A 22251-nucleotide genomic window follows, 5' to 3' on the forward strand; every position below is an offset into this window, starting at 1 on the left:
CGTCCGCGAAGGAAGGAAGATCCGCAGGGTCCGGAGAGGTGAGTTTATTCTTCTTTTTAGACCTCATGTCCGCGGTGCAGGAGGGATCCGCTACAGATTCTTAATGAAGAATCCGCGGCGGGCCTGATTTTCCCCGTGGACATGAGGCCTTAAAATTCTCTATATAAAAATACGTCAATCTAAAAAATGTTTTTTGTTTTTATGGATAGTGGATGTAAACCCTAAAGCACAGTTATTCGATTCAAATTCTCCATTAAAAATCATCAAGATCAGATCTAGAACCCTTCCATATTAATAATATATCCTCTATTAATCTATTGTAAAATACCATATTGGTGTATGTTAACCCTCTCCCCGATTCACAATCCCCCATAAAAAGATCTGCATAACTGGGTGCAGATTTAGTCCCTTTTAACCTAGAGATAAAAATTATCCTCATATTTAAAATAATTGTGCGTTAAAATAAATTGAATCCAGAATAAATTGCTTTTGGTGATCCAGCTTTAAGGAGTCATTTATATACAATCAAGAGATTAATTAAGCATTAAGAGATATTTATATACAAAGAGTTCATATGGAAGGTGACCCACCACATCTCGTTTGTCTATTGTACATCTTCTATTAAAGTAATTAGGTGGCCGGAGTCCCGTAGATAGGAGGGAAGATGGATAACAAATCTCTCAAGTAATTTATCGACATGCGCCAAGAGATTAACTGTTAGAGAATCGATGGCTACTACAATAGGCCTTCATGGGGGTTTATCCCGGGATCTATGTATATGGTTACGGTGGACAAATAGTTCTCAAGAAATTGTATTCATTTTTACCCATTATCCCCCCTTTCCTATGTAGTTTCAAACACTGTTATTAACTGAAACGAACAACTATGTGCAGGAGGCTTAAAACTAGGTGAGGAACAGCCAAACTCTGCTATAAAGGTGATGTTGTGGAAGACCGTTTTGTGTCTCAGGTCCTACACCAAGGCAATACTGAGCACTGAACTGTGTGTGTATAGTGACCAACCTCCTTTAAGATTCTATTCGGCAGCCTCACCCTTTGGATGGGGCCTTTGGTTTCTTAAAGTTTCCCCACAGGGTTTCCAGGAAGTAATTAAATGATTTTTTTTCCTTAATTTTTGAAATAAACCACATTAGGGCGATGAGCTGACTATAAATATTTGATGAGTTAAAAAGTTCCTCACTTGTCTAGCAGGACTTAACATGTCGCCTCTAAGTGGCTTTTCACGAAGCACGGGGCACATCATCTCGGATTTATTATAAACCCCACTCGGGGATATATTTGTTAGCAGCTCTTTGAGCTGTTTACTCTGTTTTGAAGACTTGTAGCCCTTTAGAAAATTATTTTTTTTTATTTTTTAAATAGCTGAGCCCACCATGTCACACCACTTATGTCTTTCAGCCAGAACATGAAAGGTTTCCTAAAAACAGCGTGATTTTTAGCAGGCTCACCACAGAGCTTCTTTTGTCAAACACCAAAGAGTTAGCGCTTGGCCTCTCTCCAAAAATAAAGAATACTTACCCTTGTGCCGTTCTGTCCCATTTTTGCAGATTCTGGCAGCAGATGCTTTTCAGTGTAATTGTTGGCACGGGAGCCAAGCTGAATCCTGAATAGGCTTTTCCTAGTAAATGACAAGACCACTGAGCTCTCGGGCTGCAACAGTTCACCGTATTGATTAACTGCAATAGTAGAGTTTCTTGTAAGAACATGCAGCATCTTCAGCTCAGAGTGTTAAAAGAAGCCACAGTTCTGCCAGTAAAGAGTAAAAAAAAAAAACTCTCAGTTGGACTGATATGTTTTTTTTTTCTAAAGATGTAATGAACTGACTTGTACAAATTACTCCACAGACCGCTACTTCTCTAGTTACTGGGCTGCCCCAAGTCCCATAGTAGAGTGTTACATACTCAGAAGGCAAAAAAAAGCTGCCTTTTTTTTTCCTTTTCCTAGAAATTGCAAAAAGAGTGTTTTCTTGAAATTAAATCTTGTATTCCTTTCTTTATTGAGGCAGATTTGGAAACCAGACTAGAAACTTCAGGCTTTACCATGACGGAAAACACTTTGTTGGAGAGAAGAGATTTGAATCCATCCATGACCTGGTGACCGATGGCTTGATCACTCTGTACATCGAGACGAAAGCGGCAGAGTACATTGCCAAGATGACAATAAACCCAATTTACGAACATATAGGCTACACAACTTTAAGTAGAGAGCCAGCACATAGGAAGCAAATGCCAGCTGTGAAAGAGGAGCAGGGCGAGAAGGAGTCTTCAGGAGAAGATGCTGTAGCTGAGAAGAGGGTAAGCTTTTTTTAATTTTTTTTATTTTAACTTTTTGCTTTTGGGAAAAAGGTGGAGTAGTTGATTATATTAAATCCTGTCCCAGGGGTATTTTAGTCCACATGTATTTTTGAGTTTTCTTTTTGTTTAGTTTTAAGGACGTTATCATCACGGCTGCTTCCTGACGTGCTGTTATTTTCCACAAAGTAAATTCCACACGGTCGGCATGGCCCGTTATTGACATTTTATGATCTAATGTCTCTTCTATTTTCGGAGCGGTGTGATTGCTGTTTGATAGTGCACATTTAGGATACTGAGTCATCTCATAATTGTAGTGGTGAGGGGAAAAAAGATAGGGGATTCATGTAAGCAATCACCACTGCTCTGGAATATGTGCAGAGCCTCCCCCTTCCTTTTCAGTCTGTGCAGTGTACTGCACACCATCAGTTTCTGAGGGCTTGGTGGCACTGTCTGTGTAAGGTACATGCATTGGTGCTTTCCGTGTTTCCCCCAAAATAAGACACTGTCTTATAATAATTTTTGCTCCAAAAGAGGCACGGTGTCTTATTTTAAGGGGGGGTCCTAATACATACCTAGTAGGCACTGTCCCCGTCTCTCTCGCTGCTCTACAGGCACTCAGGCAGTCTTGCATGTCGTCCTCAGCACTGACAGAGCATTCTCTTCCATGTAACGTGAATTGAATACCCCGCCTCCAGCAAGAGATTGCTGTGATTGGCTCAGGACCGTGGCTTCAGCCAATCACAGCCGGCGCTCGATGAGCCAATCGCAGCTATTCAATGATGTTATTTATTCAACCATGAAGAGAATGTATTCTCAATGCTGAGGAGGACACGGAAGACTACAGGAGCGCCTGGAGCAACGAGAGTGACTGGGACGGCGCCTGCGAAATGAGTAATAAGCTAGGGCTTATTTTTGGGGAGTATTGAGGGGCGCTTATATTTCAAGCTCCTCCCCACACCCAAAAAACAGGCTAGGGTTTATTATCGGGGTAGGTTTCATTTTCTTAAACGCAGTAGTTCAGGGAGCAACATGGGGAAGAATTAGAATTTTAAAAAAAACAAAACATTGTGTTGAAAAAGCCATCTTTATGAATAAGAGGCTAAAAAAACAAAAGCCAGGAAAAAACATTTACTTTGGCATCTGATAGTCCAATAGGTCCGATAATCCAATGCTTGTTTCTAGCATGGAATTGCAATGTAATGTAGATTTTGACAAGGCCCGGAGCGGAGCACTTAGCAGTGATAACCAGTTAAGACATTTTCAGATTTTTTTTTTTTTTTTTTTTAAACATTGTTTCATAGTAGCATATTTTACTTTTGGGCTTTCTTTGTGAAGGTGCTCTATCCTTACAAGTGATATATTATCTAGAACTGTCTGATAATCTGGAGTACATGGTAGTTCTGCACCACGCAGGTCCCACTGATACCAGTTTAAGGGAATTGTACCGTATGCATGGTATCTACGTCATTTTACCCATATTTGTTCAAGTACTGTACATGCGCTGGAATGGTTACAGCTATAGCTTGTGATCTAGCTCCACCTTCTAAATAATAATGGCGCTCATGTATCATATGTAAGTGCTTATGTTTTGTTGTGGCATATCAGTACTGTAAAAGTTAAAAAAAAGTACATTAAAGGGAATCTGTCCATGGGCAGCATGAACCCAGGACAGATATGCGCATTGCCCCTATGTATATGGCATTTTAGAATACACACTTTAAAGTTTGACTTGGATCAGATCTCTGAGACAGAGGTGGGCCGCACCAGCATCCCCCCCCACCTGCAGCATGTTGACTCCCTATACACAAGCATGGAGTAAAGCTGCGCCGGTGGAGAGTGGCCAGCACGGCCCACCTCTATGACTCGGGACAGAGCTCTACTTTAAAGTTGGCTCTCTGTCCCGAGTCATAGACATTTGAAAACAACACGTACCCGGGGAAATGTCCATAACTGGCAGGTTCCCTTTGAAGCTTCATTCGCGTCAGCATTGGGGACTGAATTCCATTTAAAATCCTGTATGAAATGGTGTAGCATGCTGCGCTATCTTGTCTGTAAGAATGCCAAACCACAACGGAAGCTATAATCAATGTGGTCTGTTCGGCTCCATGTGTTTACATCATAAGACAGATCTGTTTAGAAATAGGATTCTGTTTTCATAACCGAGGAGGAAAAGGAAAAACCCAGTTCTTATGTGAACATAGGCGAAGACGTTCTGTTTATGTTGTGTAATGCAAAACTTCAAAGGGGTTGTACCATGATTACAAGTTATCCCCTATCAATAGGATAGAGCAGTGTTTCTCACCTCCAGTCCTCACGGACCCCCAATAGGTCATGTTTTCAGGCTATCCTATAGTAAGAACACCCATGCAATGTCTGAGGCACCGACAATTACATCACCTCCACAATACTGGGGAAATCCTGAAAACTCGGCCTGTTGGAGGTTCGTGAGGACTGGAGTTTAGAAACACTGGGATAACTTGATTGGTAGGCGGTCTCGCTGCGCAACCAGTGCTCCACTCAGTGTCCGTCCGTCCCCCCCACCCCGGGGTGGGACATTAACACCACAGTGAGGAGAATAGGGGGCAACTGGATAACTTGTAATCCTGGAAAAACCCCTTTAATGTTACTGACAGATCAACAACACAAATGTGTCTTGCAAACAGCACAATTGATGCCAGTCTTTTTATGAGTTTATTAATGAAAAGAGTGAAATCTGCTTTTCGCATTAAATGCGCACGTAAGACATGCAGATTTTGAGACAGATTTGTTTGTTTTGGCTTTTTTTTTTTTACAGCATGTGTGATTCTACACTTAAAATGACCCTAAGTTTATATAGAATCATAGAATGATAGAGTTGGAAGGGGACCTCCAGGTCATCAGTTCCAACCCCTTGCTCAATGCAGGATCACTAGGTATAGGTGTATCTTGACGCCACCAGGAATTCCTGGTGGAGCCAAGATTGACAAGAGGTGACGCCCCCTGAACCTGATAGGCTGCACAGGGTGTTAGGCAGCACGTCCTGTAAGGCCACTAAAGAAGTAGAGAAATGCGATGTAGCGTCCGGCAACGCTGCCGCCTTGCTCCCCCAGCACCAACTGCCTTCCCGGGCGGTGGGAGGAGCCTTGGCCGGAGGACGAAATACCCTCTAGCTGATCAAGCGGTGCGCGATGTCGGGAGCAGGGAGGCCAAACACTACCGACTATCCTTACCCGAGAGCGGGCGTCACCGATCAGTGATGGCGGCGGAACGGACCTCCGGCAGGCTGCACGGAGGTGTCAGCCACCTGGCGGGACAGAGAGGTGACCTGGCGGCAAGGAGCATAGCACGCCTGTATGAAATGCCGGCCGGGACGGATCACTGAACCTGCAGCGTCTGCATACATTAGTCCCAGCGTTACAGCCTTAGCCTGAGGGTTACTATAGTTCTTAGCCTTACATTATGACATGTAAAAGCTGCCAGATTACAGCGGTAACATGGCAGCATTTACAGGTAATAATGTACGGCTAAGAAGTATAGTAACCTGGAGGTTAAGGCTGCAGCGCTGGGACTAATCAACCCACAGTGTCCTGCGAGGACCTTTTGTGCCTTGACCCTATCGGGAGCTGGGAGTGTGACGGGCGCTCCTCCTGTCAAACCCTTACCTTCCAGTGGTGTCAAGATACGCTAATACCGGATCACTAAAGGCCCATTTAGACACAATGATTATCACTCAAAATTAGCTCAAAACTATCTTTTGAGCGATAACCATTGCGTCTAAATGCACGGACATCGTGTAGTTTTCGTGCACGATTCCTTCCTCGCTCAGTTTTAGTTTTCTAGAACTGAGTGAACTCTTATCAGTGGTGCAGGCTGTTATCACAGTCGGCAGCGCTGATAAGATTCTTTCAGATCGTGCCCCGCTCCGCCTGCATATTTCTTTAGTAGCTAATTAGCTATTATAGACTATGCTAAGATGATCACTCAAAACTGTCACTCAAACTGTCGTTTGAGCAATCCTCTTTCAGTGTAAATGGGGCTTAAATCATCCCAGACAGATGTCTGTCAAGCTTCTGTTTGAACCCTTCCATTAAAGGAGAACTCACCACCTCCTGTGGCAACCTGTTCCACTCATTGATCACCCTTACTGTTAAAATGTGTCAGTCACTACCTACAGGTGATGATTACCTGTGGTTTATTTTTCCTCCTCTTGCTCCTTGGCTGTTTTTAGGCTCCGTTTTATTAAAACAGAACTGTAATCTGTGACTATAATTTAGCTACAGTGCCTAATCTGTAGTAGTCTGGGACACACCCCCATCTCATCACTGGCTCAGACTCAGTAAGGGTGTGTCCCATTAGTCACAGATCACAGCTCTATCTCAATAGAGTGAGCTAAAAAAGAGCCAAAGGACAAGATCTGGAGAAAAATAAGTAGCAGGTAATCATCGCCTGTAAGTACTGACTTGGATATCGATTCTGAGCTCCTGACTGGAGGGTCCCTTAAATCAAAGATACTTAATCACTGTTGACCGCTTTATTCCATCTACGTCATAAACTCCGCAACCACAGTAGGTCTGCAGGGTCAGGACTGGTCTTCATGACGTCATGAAGGGTGACCCCTTAGACAACTGTACATTTTCATGTTTCTAAGTGGAGTTAGGAGTTCAGTTGAAGTCTGATTCAGATGTTTAACCCATTTGTATTCTGAGGCTTCCCTCCAGTCAAGTAGCACATCAAAGTACGGAAGGTTCGCAAAACAATTTGGAGAAAAGTTGACATCTCAGTGTTTTTTGCAGCTTCTACTGTCTGGATATTTTTAGCAGTGACTGAAAAGTTTACCAGTCTATAAATTATTCTGCTCATTAAGGATATAAAGCGCGAAGTCTTTTCAGCTGACTAGCTCTCGACTGTCAGACCTTGGCAGCTTGGAAAATGTAAAATCCTAAACTTTTTATTTTTCGTCTTTGTTTTTGATATTGATCGAAGCATCTTGTGATGTGATTGGGTTGTTTAGCTTCACAGGTATGTCTTCTGTATCTTAGATTTCCCTACTTAAAGGTGCATTCACAGGTTGCGGATGTCTGTGTGGATCTGCACCAAAATCCGCAGCATATACTGCACCGTGGACTTTGGTGTGGATCGGCACAAAAATCTGCATCATTTGGTGCAGATTTTGACAAGGATCAACAGCTAATTTCTCCCTTTCAGTTGAAGGGGGGAAAGTCTGCAACGGATCTACATCAGAATCTGCACCAATGGCAATGAAGAAGGACTTGTCATATATCTGCACCATGTTTGTGCTGGGGATATCTGTCTCTGCATTTTTAAGTTCTCTAAGGGCGCCTGCACACGAGCGAAAATTCCGCGGCGGGATTTCCCGTAGAATTTCCGCCGCTGGAAGCCTGCATAGGATTCGTTAACAAACTCAATCCTATGCAGACAGCCGCGCAAAATCTCGCGCAGCAAACAAACCGCAGCATGTCCTATTTCTGTGCGGGGCTCGCAGAGCCCCGCACAGAAATGTCACTCACCCACCGCCGGCTCCGGTCTGCGCATGCGCCGGCAAGCCGTCACATCAAACAGCCAGAGCCGCAGGCAAGTACGCGCTGGTCCCTGCAGGCACTCGGGTCCCGTGGCGAGAATCCTCGCCGCCGGATCCGACCTGTCTGCAGGCGGCCTAATAAAGGATTTTTTCACAGTCTATGGAGTTGGATACTTTCTACCTGTCATCGGTCTACTTGTCAGATCCATGTCAGAAAAACGCGTATCTGACAGTTTAACCCCTTAAGGACCCAAGGTGTTTTGGTCTTCAAGGACCAGGCGCTGTTTAGGGATTTTACCCGTGTGGTGGTTTTACTGCTCTATTTTACTTTCTTCAGCTACAAAATTATTTTTGCTGTGTTTTTTTTTTTTCTTTTCCTGTGACATCTAGGGCTTTTTTATTTATTTATTTTTTTCACTGACTTTCTTTCCAGTTTTATTAGGGCTAAAAGGCTAAAAAAATAATTAAAAAAAAATTATAGCTTATTTTTAAAATTTGTATATTTACGCTAAAATAAAGTACGGGAATGGGTTTCTCATTTTGTTTTGGATGTTTTGATACATAATTTGTATCATTTTTGGATTATAGGACGCATATGGCTACTGGCATTGGCATTAGATTTTTTTTCTTAATGTATATATTTGTATCTTATTCTGTAATTTTTTTAACTTAATTTTGTAACTATTTTCTTTAACATCTATGTCATTCTTGATGTATAAGATCTCTGGAGTCATTCACATTGTTTTTTTATTTATTTATTACACACTTTTTCGCTGTAACTTGGACAATAGTTACAAATAGAGCTGATATGATTCTGCTGTGATGGGAGCACCTGGCGGTCATGTGCTCGCCAGGTCGAATACTGAAAGTATCATTTCTGCTTCCTCTCTTTGAGCACTTTTTAGCCAAGAAAGAAGGAGGCTTCTCCCTTCTCCTCTGGGTCCATGGCTGTGTCTGACAGCTGAAGACCCAATCTGCTCCTGTTTGATTGCAGAAGCTTTAATCCTGTGCCGTACTTATGCTATCGGCCAGGATTAAAGCTCAGGACCAAGTGCCGTAAACTTACCGCGCTTGGCCCTTAAGGGAGTTGATCTGCTTTTCATGTGGATCCGTAAGCCGCACCAAGAATTGGCTTGATAGCTCTACCACACAAATTTCAGAACCCGAATGTGGTAAAATCCATGCCATATGAACTACGGTGCAGAGTTTCAAGACCTTCAGTAAAATTTAAGGGATTTCGCCTCAGATTTGGCTGCAGAATCCGGTGCAAAATTCTGCAGCATTAACCAGGTCTAAAGTTCTTGCAGGGTTTGTAAATGTAAACTATCCTCGCGTAGCCCCAGTATTTGTAAAGCTGCTCCGAAATGGAATGTAAACGAGGTCCAATTCTTTGGTTATGTTTATGCCGTACAATTCAGGATCCAACAAGGCAGCCGCTCGCATGCAATCACGAACTATATGACGTTCTGTGCCCTATTTGCAAACATCATCCCATTATAACTTGATATTCCAAGAATTGGTTATATAAGCCTGATGAAAGGCTCCTTGTCTTCTCCGCTTCTGCTGAAATACATTTCTAGCTTTGTTTCAGTATCAAAAGCAGAAAACTTTTAAACTGGTTTCTTGTTTCTAAGAAAGTGATATGACTTGGCCATACATATCAGAGGGACACAGACTCTTTGCTCTCTGCAAATCCCACATGTAATTCACTGCAACCATGTGAAAAGAATTAAGCATGGTATCAGCTGAGATCTGTCATGGAGATTTTTTTTTATGTAACTCTTTTTATATCTTATTATTTTTACTGTGATTATTGCCATGAACAGAAATCACAATCTCTCATATAGGCAGAAGAATTCTTAATACAGACTAATTAAAAAGCTGAAAGTGGTTGTCCGGTTACAAATCAGCATTCACCTTTATAAGATCAGCTGTGCTAAATTAACAAAATCAGCTGGTCCCATACATGTTCTATTAGCGATAAATCTGGTGACCATGTTGTGGAGGCTTCTGTGACCCCCTTGTGTGTGCGGCTGAGTATTATCCTGCTGGGAAATGCCCCTTGGAAGCCGCCATGAGAGGAACATGTGGCTGCAGGATGTCCTGAACCTATTGCTAAGGTGCTGTTGTCCCTCGTACCACTAGTAGGGGGGACCAACTGCCATATGCGATAGTCCCACACTAGCAGCGGGGGCAGTGTGGCGATCCACAGCAAAGGCGCTCACCTCTAGGTCTCCAGACGTGAGTACTGCCGCTGTCAGTGCCCAAACTAAACCTGAGTATGTTGCTGAAGACAACCTGGTTCCACTCCGTAGCAGTCCAATTTGATTGTTCACAATACCATTGCCAATGGAGGCGATGGTGGGTGTCCAAAGTAGTACGTGTAATGGGCACCGTGAGACCAAATGTCCTTCAACCAATCCCCTGGAAAAGCTGGTCTTTTAGAGGAGTCCTGAGCCCGGTCGTCTTGTGTGCCCTCGCACATCTACTGGTCCCAACACCACCTAACAGTCTGGTCAGAACGGCTGGTTGGGGACAATTCATCGATACGACCATCCAGCTTCTTACATCGAAATAATATGCCTCCTCTCAAATTCTGTTAACTGGGTGAAATCTCTGGGATTGCATCGTAGTGGTGTCTAGTGGTCAACAAGCTCTACACAAGCGGAAAAAGAGGTCACTACACACAAGGAGCCTCTGGGAGCCTTTTATACACCATTGGGGAAACCACTTTTAGGGTCTCAGGGGTGAAAGATCTTTCATCTAATCGTTTGCATATCTGCCTGAGATGTAACTGCATGCCGAGTTTTTCAGCAAAATGACAACTTCTCCTAGGGGCTTGATTATTATTATTTTTTTGACCAAGAGTGTATATAGCCATACTGTCCCCCTCTAGTAATACCGTATATAGCCATATGAGAGGAGGTAAAAAAAAATCATGTCTACCTTACACTCTTTTACATAAGAGGTCATTCTAAAAGGGGATGTGTCTGATTGCACAACCCCTCTTAAGGCCTCCTTCCCACGAGCGTGACGGGCTCCGCAGCGTAATATTACGCTGTGAAGCCCGTCACGGCGCCCCCCAGAGCCCCTATACTTACCTGCGGGAGATAGCGTGAAATCGCTTCCCCGCCCACCGCCGCCCGTCACCGCCCACCGCCGCGCGTCACCGGCCGTGTCACGTGACGCGGCCGGCCGTGTCACGTGACGCGGCCGTGCGCGTCATATGGCGTCATATGACGCGCGGCGGTGGGCGGGAAAGCGTTTTTTCACGCTATCTCCCGCTGGTGACAGCGGGAGATAGCGTGAATGGACGGCTTCCATTGACTGCAATGGAAGCCGTCAGTGCGTACAGCCCGTCCTCACCCGCAGAAAATAGAGCATGCTGCGGGTGAGGACGGGAGAAATCGCGGTGCGTAATTCCGCGGTGGAATTACGCATCGTGAGCATTGTGCTATTAGGTTCAATAGAACCTAATAGCTGCGGGCAACGCAGCGGATTTTCGCCGCGAATTACGCGGCGGAAATCCGTTCGTGGGAAGGAGGCCTAATGCGCTTCATGAACTGTTTGCGTGTTATTAGGTTAGATTGTTATCTAAGTGACATTTGTAGACAAACGGAATCGGGTCACATTTTATTAGTAATCAATGAAGAAATCCAAGTTATTTTACAGGGTTCACTTACTTTCTTGCACCACCATAAAGAGTAGGCTGTTTTCTGTAAGTTTCTTGCAGTGTAAGATGTGAGAACTACTCATCCGCTATGTCTGCATGCTCAGTAAATAATGACTGGAAATGATTTCTGTAAAGTACTTGACTGTTTCTGCACTAATATAAATAACTAGCGCCAAGGGCAGCCTAAACAGGATACGTGACGGCGAATTAGAATGTAGCAAGTAAACGTCAGGCTTCTGTGGGGAACCACTAGATCTGAGAAAAATGATGGGATAACTGACAGCCGGAAATGGAATAGTTGATGACGATTGAATTATTGTAATAAGAAAGCAGGACAAATCCATATAAATGTAATATTTCAAAAAGTACAGTATAGTATTGTGAATCCACTTCCTATAAGCACAAGAAGAGAAAGTTGCTCTCGGAGTTGTTTAACTGGCCACTAAAATCTACACACAGGCTACATTCACATAGGCAAGCACGATATCTGACTAAGACCACCTGCACATGGGCGGGTCGGATTCCGCATGCCGTCAAGACATGCGCAGTGCAGGTTTTCGGTTTTTTTTAAACCTCTGCTTTTTCAGAAGGGCTGTGGATCTAACTACTTCAATGGAAGCCGCCCGCACAGAATCCGTGCAAAAATGAACATGCGTATTTTTTTTATTTTTTTCTCTTGTTCCTCTGCAAGCGGGAAATCGCAATAGCTCTTCCGCTCGTGTAGAGGAAAAAGCTTTTTTTCAATAGCATGTTATGGGTAGTGTGGGAGATCCTATATGTATTTTCTGTTGTCAACTGTGAATATACTGTATTTTGGCTATAATGGTCTAATCCTTTGGGGGAAGGGAACATCGCCCCCCCACCTCCACAAGAATTTAAGGAGCAGTGCCTATTGTTCCAATACTGGTCAAACCGGTTCTAACTGGCAAAAGCCTATCTAGGAATATCTTTGTCTTTGTCTTGGTCAAGCAGAGAGGAGAAATAGGATGTTCTTCTCATGAGACCAAATTCAAGAATGAACTGAGCGTGCTCACCGAAGTTCCTCCCAGATGGATGACATCACAAGCTACCTCACAAATACTTCCCTCTGAAAACGACCAATCAGCACGCTAAATGATGTAACTGTATACTTCCGGTGTTGAAACTTATTTAAGTTTTACCCGCGCTTAATAAAGGGAGAGACTCTCTTGGGAACACATGATGTAGGCCGTGTGGTCTTTGAAAGGCTCTCCAGGCCTGTACACATATTATTTAATTTGGAACGCACAGTATATCGAATAGCGAATTTTGCGCTAACAGTAGTATTTGCTGCGGAATCCGGAGGAGGAGATCCGCTCTGATTCCGCAGTGCAAATCCGCCTGTGTGCAGGCAACTTAAGAAATTTGCCCTGATATGCCATGCAATGTCTTTTGAGTTCCCATTGAAATCAATGGGCGATGCATTCCGAGAAACGCAAAAAAAAGGACATGAGGCGATTTTTCTTTTTTTACCACGCAACATCGCTGTGAGGAAAAAGATCACTTATGTATGATTCCTTTTAAAAGAACGGCGTTCATATTCACACACAGAATCATATAATGGTAGAGTTGGAAGGGACCTCCAGGGTCATCGGGTCCAGCCCCTGCTCAGTGCAGGATTTACTAAATCATCTCAGACAGATGTCTGTCCAACCTCTGTTTGAAAACTTCCGTTAAAGGAGAACTCCCCACCTCCCATGGGTAACCTGTTGCACTCACTGATCACCCTCACTGTCAAAAAGTTTTTCCTAATATCTAATTTGTGTCTCCTCCCTTTCAGTTTCATCCCATTTCTTCTAGTCTTTCCTTGTACAAATGAGAATAGGGCTGATCCCTCTGCAGTGTGACAGCCCTTCAGATATTTGTAGATGGCTATTAAGTCTCGTCTCAGCCTCCTTTTTTTGCAAGCTATACATTCCCAGATCCTCGAACCTTTCCTCATAGGACATGATTTGCAGACCGCTCACCATCTTGGTAACTCTTCTCTGAACTTGCTCCAGTCTGTCGATGTCTTTTTTTAAAATTGGGGTCCTCGGGAACTAGACACAGTATTCCAGATAAGGTCTGGTCAGACTTCATCTAAACTGTATGCTTGTCTTAATACATCTCACAGTTGTGTTTGCCTTTTTTGCTGCTGCATCACACTGTTGACTCGTGTTCAGTCTGTGATCTATTAATAAGTCTTTTTCACATGTGCTGCTGTTTAGCTCAATTTCTTCCATTCTGCACGTGCTTTTTTTTGCCCAGATGTAGTACTTTACATTTCTCCTTGTTAAATGCCGGTTAGTCATGCCCACTGTCTTGCAACGCACAAAACTAGTGCTTTTCACGCACACGTGCATGTGGCCTTTGGGTCTGTTTACACAGGTAATATTTTTGTACAAGTTCTGTCTGATTGAGATGTTAGCACAATGAAGCACTTCAGGTATATTCTTTTGTCCCAAATTGGGATTAGTACGAGCTGTTCTGAAAATTACAGGTCACACACTGCGTTGTTAACAAGCCAAAGAATGTCTAGTCCTTTAAGACACATACATTGAAAGGTCACCTGACCTAATATATGCATAACTTGTTACGCCTCTTTTATTACTGATTAGTAAACTTGGCACGTGCAATATTCACAGTGTATGTTGTGGGGAGGAATGTATAGCTGACCAGGGGATTTCAGAGGTAGAGCCACAGTAATCACTGATTGAAAACTCATTTAAGTGCCCCATCTTGCCTATTAGGTCATCAGATAGGACATGATGTAATGTTATCCACCCAGTCTTTGTCTAGCAGTCTTGTGATGTGTGTTTAAAGGGGTTTTTGGAGGTAATTGGTGGCAGTGGGTGTGCAAAGTACAGAAAAAAAATAAATGGAGGACTCCCCTTCTTCTGCCATGATGCTCCCACATTTACCCCTGTAACTGCTGCAGCCAATAGCGGGCCCAACAAGTGCATCACTGATGATGTCTCGTAAACCTGCCAGAGGTTTCTACATTTGAAGTCCACGTGACAGGTTTATAGGACATTAACAGGCCTTCTGGCCGGGGGATGTCACCTGTCTGATGGCCGTGGCACCAGACTGCCCAAACGTCTGTCGAGCGCCACCGTGAGTATATTTATCTTGCATAGTTTTAGGCACGGGGACCCAAAACTATATAAAATAACTCTGAAAGCCCCTTTAAGTGCTCATTCACACAGGTATAAGCGTATTTCTGTCACATACATATGCTACATATTTACGCAACCGAATATCGCTTATGTATTTCAACCACTCCTGCGCGTTTTTGTGCATACAAAGCTATGCAGAAGGGCCCATGTGTTTAGGCTTCCTGCAGATTTGCGTCGGCCCAAGCACTTCGATAGCCTACTGCGGTGCGTAATATACACCAAAATAGGATGTGCCGTGTATATTTTTTTTTTTCACGTGATCGAACATCGCGTCAAAAAATCCACTTGTGAATGAACTTATTGATGTGTGAATAGGGCTCGTTCACACGGGCATAACACTTTGTCTGGAGTTCTCCCTCTAATGAAGCAGGTTTCACAAATTGTATAGAAGACAACAGGGTTTTGTTACAATTTCCGCACATCTTTTAGAAGGATTCCTCATTTCTCCTGGCAATGTTATTCTACGCATCCTGTTTGTGTCCTGCAGTCGGGGAAACACTGCAGCGCTGTTACCGATTACAAACTGCAGTATTGGAGAATCCTTTTTTTTTTGGCTGCGGTCGGAGCTGCATTGAGTCATCAGACGACATTACGTTTTTTTATGGAGATCCACATTAGAGTAATCACATTTTTCGATGTGTAACACAATATTGGATGCTGTTTCATGTAGCAGAGACCTTGGCAGTAAATTATTTTTTTTTTCTCCTTCATTCATAGTTATTGAATAGCTGTTGCCTGGTTTGCAGAACTGGCTTGGTCTTTGTGACCATTGCTGCAATCAGAGATCCCCGTCTAGTGATTAGTATTGGGGGTTTCTGCTGATCTAATATACAGCAGATTTTCCCCAAGCACTTGAGCTATGTCCAAATGTGTTCCCTTTATAGACCTAAACGTACAGTTTCTACAGTCCAGCAATTTTGTTTCTGGAAAGCTCCTTCACTGATCTAAAGTCGTGGCTTCCTTTATTCTCTTACTGGTATTTCTGTAGCATTCACATTGGAATATATGACATTGGTATTCAATCATAAAGCATTCTGGTTGCTCGATTTTGATTCGGGAATTAAAAATGGCCGATATCTGCCTGCAGTTCCTAGACCTGCGTAATTCTGTAGCTCTGTGTCTTGCAGTGCAAAACATTCCACCTGTGTTAGCCCCCTTGGGTTGCTAGTGTGGCGCAGAGGTTGTTAGAGCTCACAACCTGAAGGTTATGGGTACAATCTCTGCCTGGTTCAGGTAGTCGGCTCAAGGTAGACTCAGCCTTCTATCCTTCCATGGGCGGTAAAATGAGTGCCCAGCTTGGTGGGGGGTAATAAATAAATTACTTGAAAGTGCTGCGGAATAAGTTGGCGCTATGCAAATAACAAGATTTATTTATTTTAGTGCACTCGGTGCTGCTCTGCCACAAAATACAGATGGGGCTCTGCTGATTGTCCTTGGCTTATGGACTTGCAATGTTTTTGAATTGACAAGTCCAGCTACTGGCCCCAATGGGTGTTTCCCTGCCTATGTTTTTCAGGGGAGAAACACTTCATTTACCGGCACCTTTAGGCCCAATGTCCACGGGCAAGTTTAAATTGTGGAATTCTCGTGGGGCATCTGTGGGGATGATTCACAATTCAAGCCGCCCATAGGGCGTCTGCAGCTTAATTAAAGCATGTGGATTTGTTTTGTGGACCTTCTGGTCTGGAAAACAAATTGCAGCACGCTCCATTTTGCTGCGGTTCCTGCATGGACAGAGCCATTGAAATCAATGGAAACCGTCTGAACCTTGGCCCGTTCGCACCTCCATTATGGACAGGCCGCGGATTCCATGGGAAAGCAGATTTAAAAAAAAAAATCTCTACTGCTCATGTGCGGCGGTGTGCCAGCCGGCCAGTGCTTCCACACACATCCACAGTGAAGACCCAGACAGGTAAGCACGATCCTTGGCCGCGGGCAGGGTAGGATTCCACTACGGGCTCTCGCATGCGGAATCCAACCCACCAGTGGACATGAGGCCTTAGAGTGAGTTCAGACGAGGCGGACTGGTTGTAGATTTCGACTACGGACAGTTTGCAACAGAAATCCACACAGTCATATTTTCAATTGGAAACTATTGATTTTTAAATTCTTTAGTGCAGACATTACAGGAGAAAAACGTGCAGAAAAGAGCTCTTGGAGCGTAAATTAGCTTCTGCAGCACGCTCATTCCGTAAAAATCCGCGTACTGAAATCCGCATCCTTTTCTGCACAAAAAACAAATCTGCATTACGGATTTCTAGGTGACATTGCTGCAGAGATTGTCCGTTACCATGTCATCACATGTCAACTCGCTCTTAGTTAAAATTGCATGTATATTAGATGTAAATTAGACAAATGTTTAGCCTAACTTATATTGCATATAATCAGTATTTTTCATGATATTCTGACTCTACTTTGTCAAAAAGCTGATTTAACTATTGCAAGTGTGAACAGAGCCTCGCTCAGTATCTTATACTGGATTTCTTTAAAGTAGTTTTTTATACTACACTAAAAGAATCCGTGAATTTAATTTGTTGCTTTCTGAGTTATCTTGCACTCCAATCTGTGCCATGCCACCAGTAAAGCATCCTGAGACAATTCCCGCATGGGGTTGCTTTTCATCCAAGGGAGCAGGCTCACTTACAGTTGGTGTCTAAACCTCCTCCAAGAGCAGCTCCTCCCAACCAACTAGGGGCAATTTGGTGATGAGCAATGTTTATTTGTAGCCTTTTGAATCTCCATGTCACAAGGCAAAAGTGATAAATAAAGGACTCGGTGAATAAAATACAGAAATTTTGGATCCATCGCCAGGATACTCCATAGTTCAATCTCATTAACCAAAGAGTGGGTGGATAAACTCCAAAGCACTGATTAGGCAACAATGGGTTGCCATCAGTCAGGATTTGGCCCAGAAGCTTGTATACAGTATGCTGAAGTCTTTAAAAATAAGGGTCAACATTGTAAATATCGAGTCTTTGGCTAAATGTCATGCATTTGTCAATAAGTTTAAAACGTATGAAATGCTTAGAATCGCACTCAAGGCCGAATGCAGACGGCCGGGTTGGATTCCCACTGAGATTTTCGCAGCGGGATGCGGCCCTGTGCCCCGCAGTGACCTCCGGCTTACCTGTCCGGCGTCTTCACTCTGCGCTGTGGATGTGCCGGCTGGTGCGCATAGATGACGAGGCTCGCACTGAAATAGGACATGCCGCGATTTCCACCCTGCGGGCAGAATATTGCAGTTGAATTCCGTTCGTGAGTATGGAAATGCCTTTTTCAATGCATGTCCTATGGGGCTTTATTTGCTGCGGGATCTGGAGCTTCGGATCCCGCAGTGCAAATACGCCCATTTGCATTGGGCCTTAGTATTCCACAAATACATCTGACTAAAAAAAAGCTCTAAAAGCAAACTTTGTGAAAGCCAAAATTTGTGTCAGTCTCAAAAGTTTTGGCCACGATTGTTCATGACAAACACCCGTACATTCAATGTCTGAAGCGAGAAAACGGCTATTGTAAGGGAGGAAACTTCCTTGGAAACTCCTTGTAACTGTGTTGCTAAACAGGAAGGTCCCATCAGATGGATGAATCGCCTCGCTGATGGGAAAGCACTTGTTTTTCATTACAAACTCCAATATATTTAGAGCAGGATGTTTTACCCAGGGAATACTTTTATACAGCTCATAAAAATGCATTTGTCTCTACTCCTCCAGGTTATTTGCTTGTTCAGGTCAGAAGCCTTAACGGAGTAGCAGGAGGGTAAAACGCAACACTAGTTTGTGTATATACTGAGGATACCCGGATGACCTTTAGAAGGGTGAAGGAACTTGTGCCAATCCTTAGACCAGTGATGGCAAACCTTTTAGAGACTGAGTCCCCAAAGTGCCAACACATCAGGGGGCGGGGCTTATCACGGCATATGATTTTACCTCCGTCATTATAAAAAGGACATGGCTGTTTCAAAATAAACAGGGTGCAGATTTCGACTGCTCTTTAGATGTGGAAATGCTGCGGAATTTGCCACAGAAATTCCTGCTGAGGACGTTCTGCAGCATTTCTGCCACATGTAAACATACCCCAGTAGTAATAGTGACCCCCACGGTAGCCCCAGTAGTAATAGTAACCCCCACAGCGGGCCCCAGTAGTAATGCTATTACTACTGGGGCTGATATAGGGGACACTATTACTAAGAGTAATAGTGCCCCCCTGAGACCCATATACTTGCCTCCTTCTTGTCGAAGTGCCACTGCTCCTCTGCTCTGCGCTGCTGCAGATGTTAATGTGTGCGTCCGTACGCCTCCTTCCCTCTGTTCTCGCAGAACCAAGGAGGAGACCTCAAGGGAGGAGGATCCAGTGTGCACACTGATGTCACAGTGTGTGCCTGGGATCAGCCTCACTGAGTGAATAGCAGCCGAGCAGCTGCGGCACCCCGGATGGTATTCACTACTGCAGTAAGCATCAGCCAGCGCACGTGCCAGCAAGGAGGGCTCTGAGTGCCGCCTCTGGCACCCATGCCATAGGTTCCCCATCACGGCCTTAGACCCTGGGTTTCATCTGTCAGATCCCTATTGCATAAAAGTACACACCATCAGATTCATTAGACACAGGGTGGAACTTGCCTATGGGCATCTTCCTGTAGATGGCTGTGAAGGCCAATGGTCTAGGAGATCATCTGAGATTTTTTTTATTCTTCAGAGAGCAGATAACCTTAAAAAGAGAGAGAAAAAAAAATTATACACTTGTTAAATGTCCCGCTGCTCTGGTCCTTGAACCTGAGGTCATTCATTGGCTGCAACGGCCATGTGAGTGATTAACCGCGCGTGACTGCCGCAGGAGCTTCCAGGAATGGAGTGGCGGGACATTTAAAAGTTGAGCAATTTCTTTTTTTCTTTCTTTAATAAAGTTATTTGCTCTTTGACAGTTTTGGAGAAAACTCAGACAAGCCCTTTAGAGCGACCCTCTGGTTTAGGGACAACTCTCTGCCCCAGGACCAAAGGGGGGAATATATAACCTACACTTGTTCTTCTCTGCCGGGGTGCCTCTATGAAAATTTGAGGCCTTGTTTTCAGCTGTCCTAAGATGACGTCTGCAATGTTTTAGCTACCTAATGCATACTGTGTACTGCTCTCTATAATTGGTCAGCACTGGGTAGTGAATTGGTAGTCAAAGGGCCCTTTTACACGGACTAAGAAACCATTCAGACTCCCCGCAATCGGTGAGAATCTGAATGATCGTCATTCGGTCGGTGCATGCTCTTACACTAAACGACAGAATGATTTTGTTCATGCATGCCTAAAAACCAAACGACAAATCGGCCCACGTAAATCGGCAGTCATTCATCCTTTTACACTAGGAATGCATTGTGGCAACTAGGTAGTCTGAAGATTGCCTCGGCCATCTTGTATGGCTAAAAACAGGACTCAGAACCAGTGGATCAGAGGGCCATCGGCACAAAAGACCAACAGCAGGTAGTGCAACTGCTTTCTCTGGTCCTAGGACAAACTTTTGTCCCCAAACCAGAGGGTTGCTTTAACATGTAGCCTACTTAATGAGTGAGGTCTAAGTACCAAAGAATCTGTAAAGCCCCCTAAGATGAAAATCTGAGAGATTCAATGTTAATGTATAACTGTATCACGGCCATATAGAGAAAAGTGCGATCTCTCATGTTCTCTCAGACATCACATCGTATGGCCATAGATATTCTATTACAGGCCTGCACAGCAAACGGCCCGTGGGCCACACGTGGCCCAACAGAGGATTTCTGGCGCCCTGCAGACTGCGGCATGACTATGATATCAAGAGGCTAGTCATGTTACAGTCCGCGGCACGGTCAAGTCACACTAGCAGTAAAACCTTAACTTTACCCTGCAGAGTCATGTCATACTAGCTGCTACCGCTGCTGGTGGTAAAGGACCTTCGGTGAATGGCAGTCATGTGACCGGTCATGCTGCACAACCCACCCGGTCACAGGATTGTCATTCAAGTCAGGGAAGGTCCTGTAAGTCTTGGGAGCAGCGGTGCGGCAGAATCTTTCAACCTACAGTATTTGGAGCCATGTGTATATGCTGCAGTACTTGTATTGCAGGGTAAAAAGTCATGTGACTCTGTTTGGGCTTTTCTTATTTTTCCAAGTAAATTGTAAATATAAATTGTTCGTTTTTCAATTGCTTATCTTAATCATTATACTATAGTGAGACGCTAAAAACCTATCTGTGGCCCCAAGGGGTTTGCCTGTTTTTATCTTTGGCCCCTCCGTACTGCCTAGTTGTGCAGACCGCTTCTATTGTGACTTTCTTATAAACTACTTTTGTAGGAAAGCTACACTGTATAATAGTTGTACAACTCTTCGTGGTTTCTGTGGTCTGCCATAGCCGGCAAGCTGAAGATAAATGCCCACCTGAGGTGTACATCTGTACGTGGGGATGTAATTGTAGTAACACAAGTCATATCGCTGCTTCTGCCCGGTCTGTAGTGACTACTTTACAGTTTCTTAAGCCTTTCAGAAGAATAGATGTCAGCAGTAATGCAAGCAGTTATTGATGCGGTTGGCCATGTGGAAACCTTTTGTAGCTGACTAACCAGCAATAAATATTGTGCCCCTGTTTCTTCAAGAGAAATCCTTTTGTTTTTTACGGCTCTGGTAATTGAAGTCAATTACAGCATTGTGGAGATTATCTAGGAACCTGGAGAAGGAATGATGAATATTCTACTACTGAATGGAAGCGTCTCCATATCTAATTGCTAGAGGATTGTTTTGCAGCCAAAAGACACTTTGGCAATATTTATACCTAATTTGTTATCCATTGTTTTTATGTTTTTTACTCATTTGCCATCCATTGCTAGGAGGGAAAAAAAAATGTTGACCGTGTCTAAAGTTGTCATCCATTGCTTTCTTTTTTACATAAACTCTCCCATTTAATTAATATAGAAAACAAGGTTGAAAAAACATCTATTTCATGTAAAACCTTTGTGATCTGTGAGTCGTACAGCACCCAACTTAGGCCAGGCTGACTTGATTTGCATATTCCATATTCGGCATCCGTGTGGACGATATGCGGATATTGAAAGTCATTAAGTGCGCCACTGTCATTTGGACCTCATCAGTTTGGGTTTTTAGCTTTGGATGACCTGTTGGGACACATGGACCTCATAGTGGATACTCCTCTTCTCAGAAAGCTTTCATTGAACCCCAATTGCCTGGCCTTTGGCAATTAATTAATAATCGAGGATGCTGCAAGAAAGGACACAGTTCTACTTGAGTCCTATTCATACCTGGGGCTCTTGGACAATTATGTTGTTTGGCATCATCCTTTGGGTCGGATCCAGCAAATGCCAGAGCCAAGTGAACCCTATTTGAGGGCCCATCTGGCTTCTGGCACACTGAACGAAAGAGTGCAGCACACGGGACTATTTCGTCCAGGATTTTCAGCCAGATCTGTGTCAAAGCCTCCGACACAGATGTGATTGGGCCCTATAGTGTTATGTGTAAGATACGTGGTACCAGTCATTCTATTGGTCAGTTTGACACGATCATTATTTAGAATTGCTACCTTTTGCAGCAGTATTCACATTTTGG

The 22251-nt window shown here is 43.8% G+C and overlaps 1 protein-coding gene across 1 annotated transcript in view; it reads left to right on the top strand.

Moving 5' to 3' along the window:
• Positions 1-22251, top strand: part of CHN1 (chimerin 1) — an 83349-nt gene that overhangs the window by 37890 nt on the left and 23208 nt on the right. Inside the window, exon 7 of the mRNA XM_066575813.1 lies at positions 2026-2314. Within this exon, the coding sequence (XP_066431910.1) occupies positions 2026-2314 (289 nt within the window). The remainder of the gene's footprint in view (positions 1-2025; positions 2315-22251) is intronic.

This window comes from Eleutherodactylus coqui, chromosome 8 (genome assembly GCF_035609145.1).
Source record: "Eleutherodactylus coqui strain aEleCoq1 chromosome 8, aEleCoq1.hap1, whole genome shotgun sequence".
Lineage (NCBI taxonomy): Eukaryota > Metazoa > Chordata > Amphibia > Anura > Eleutherodactylidae > Eleutherodactylus > Eleutherodactylus coqui.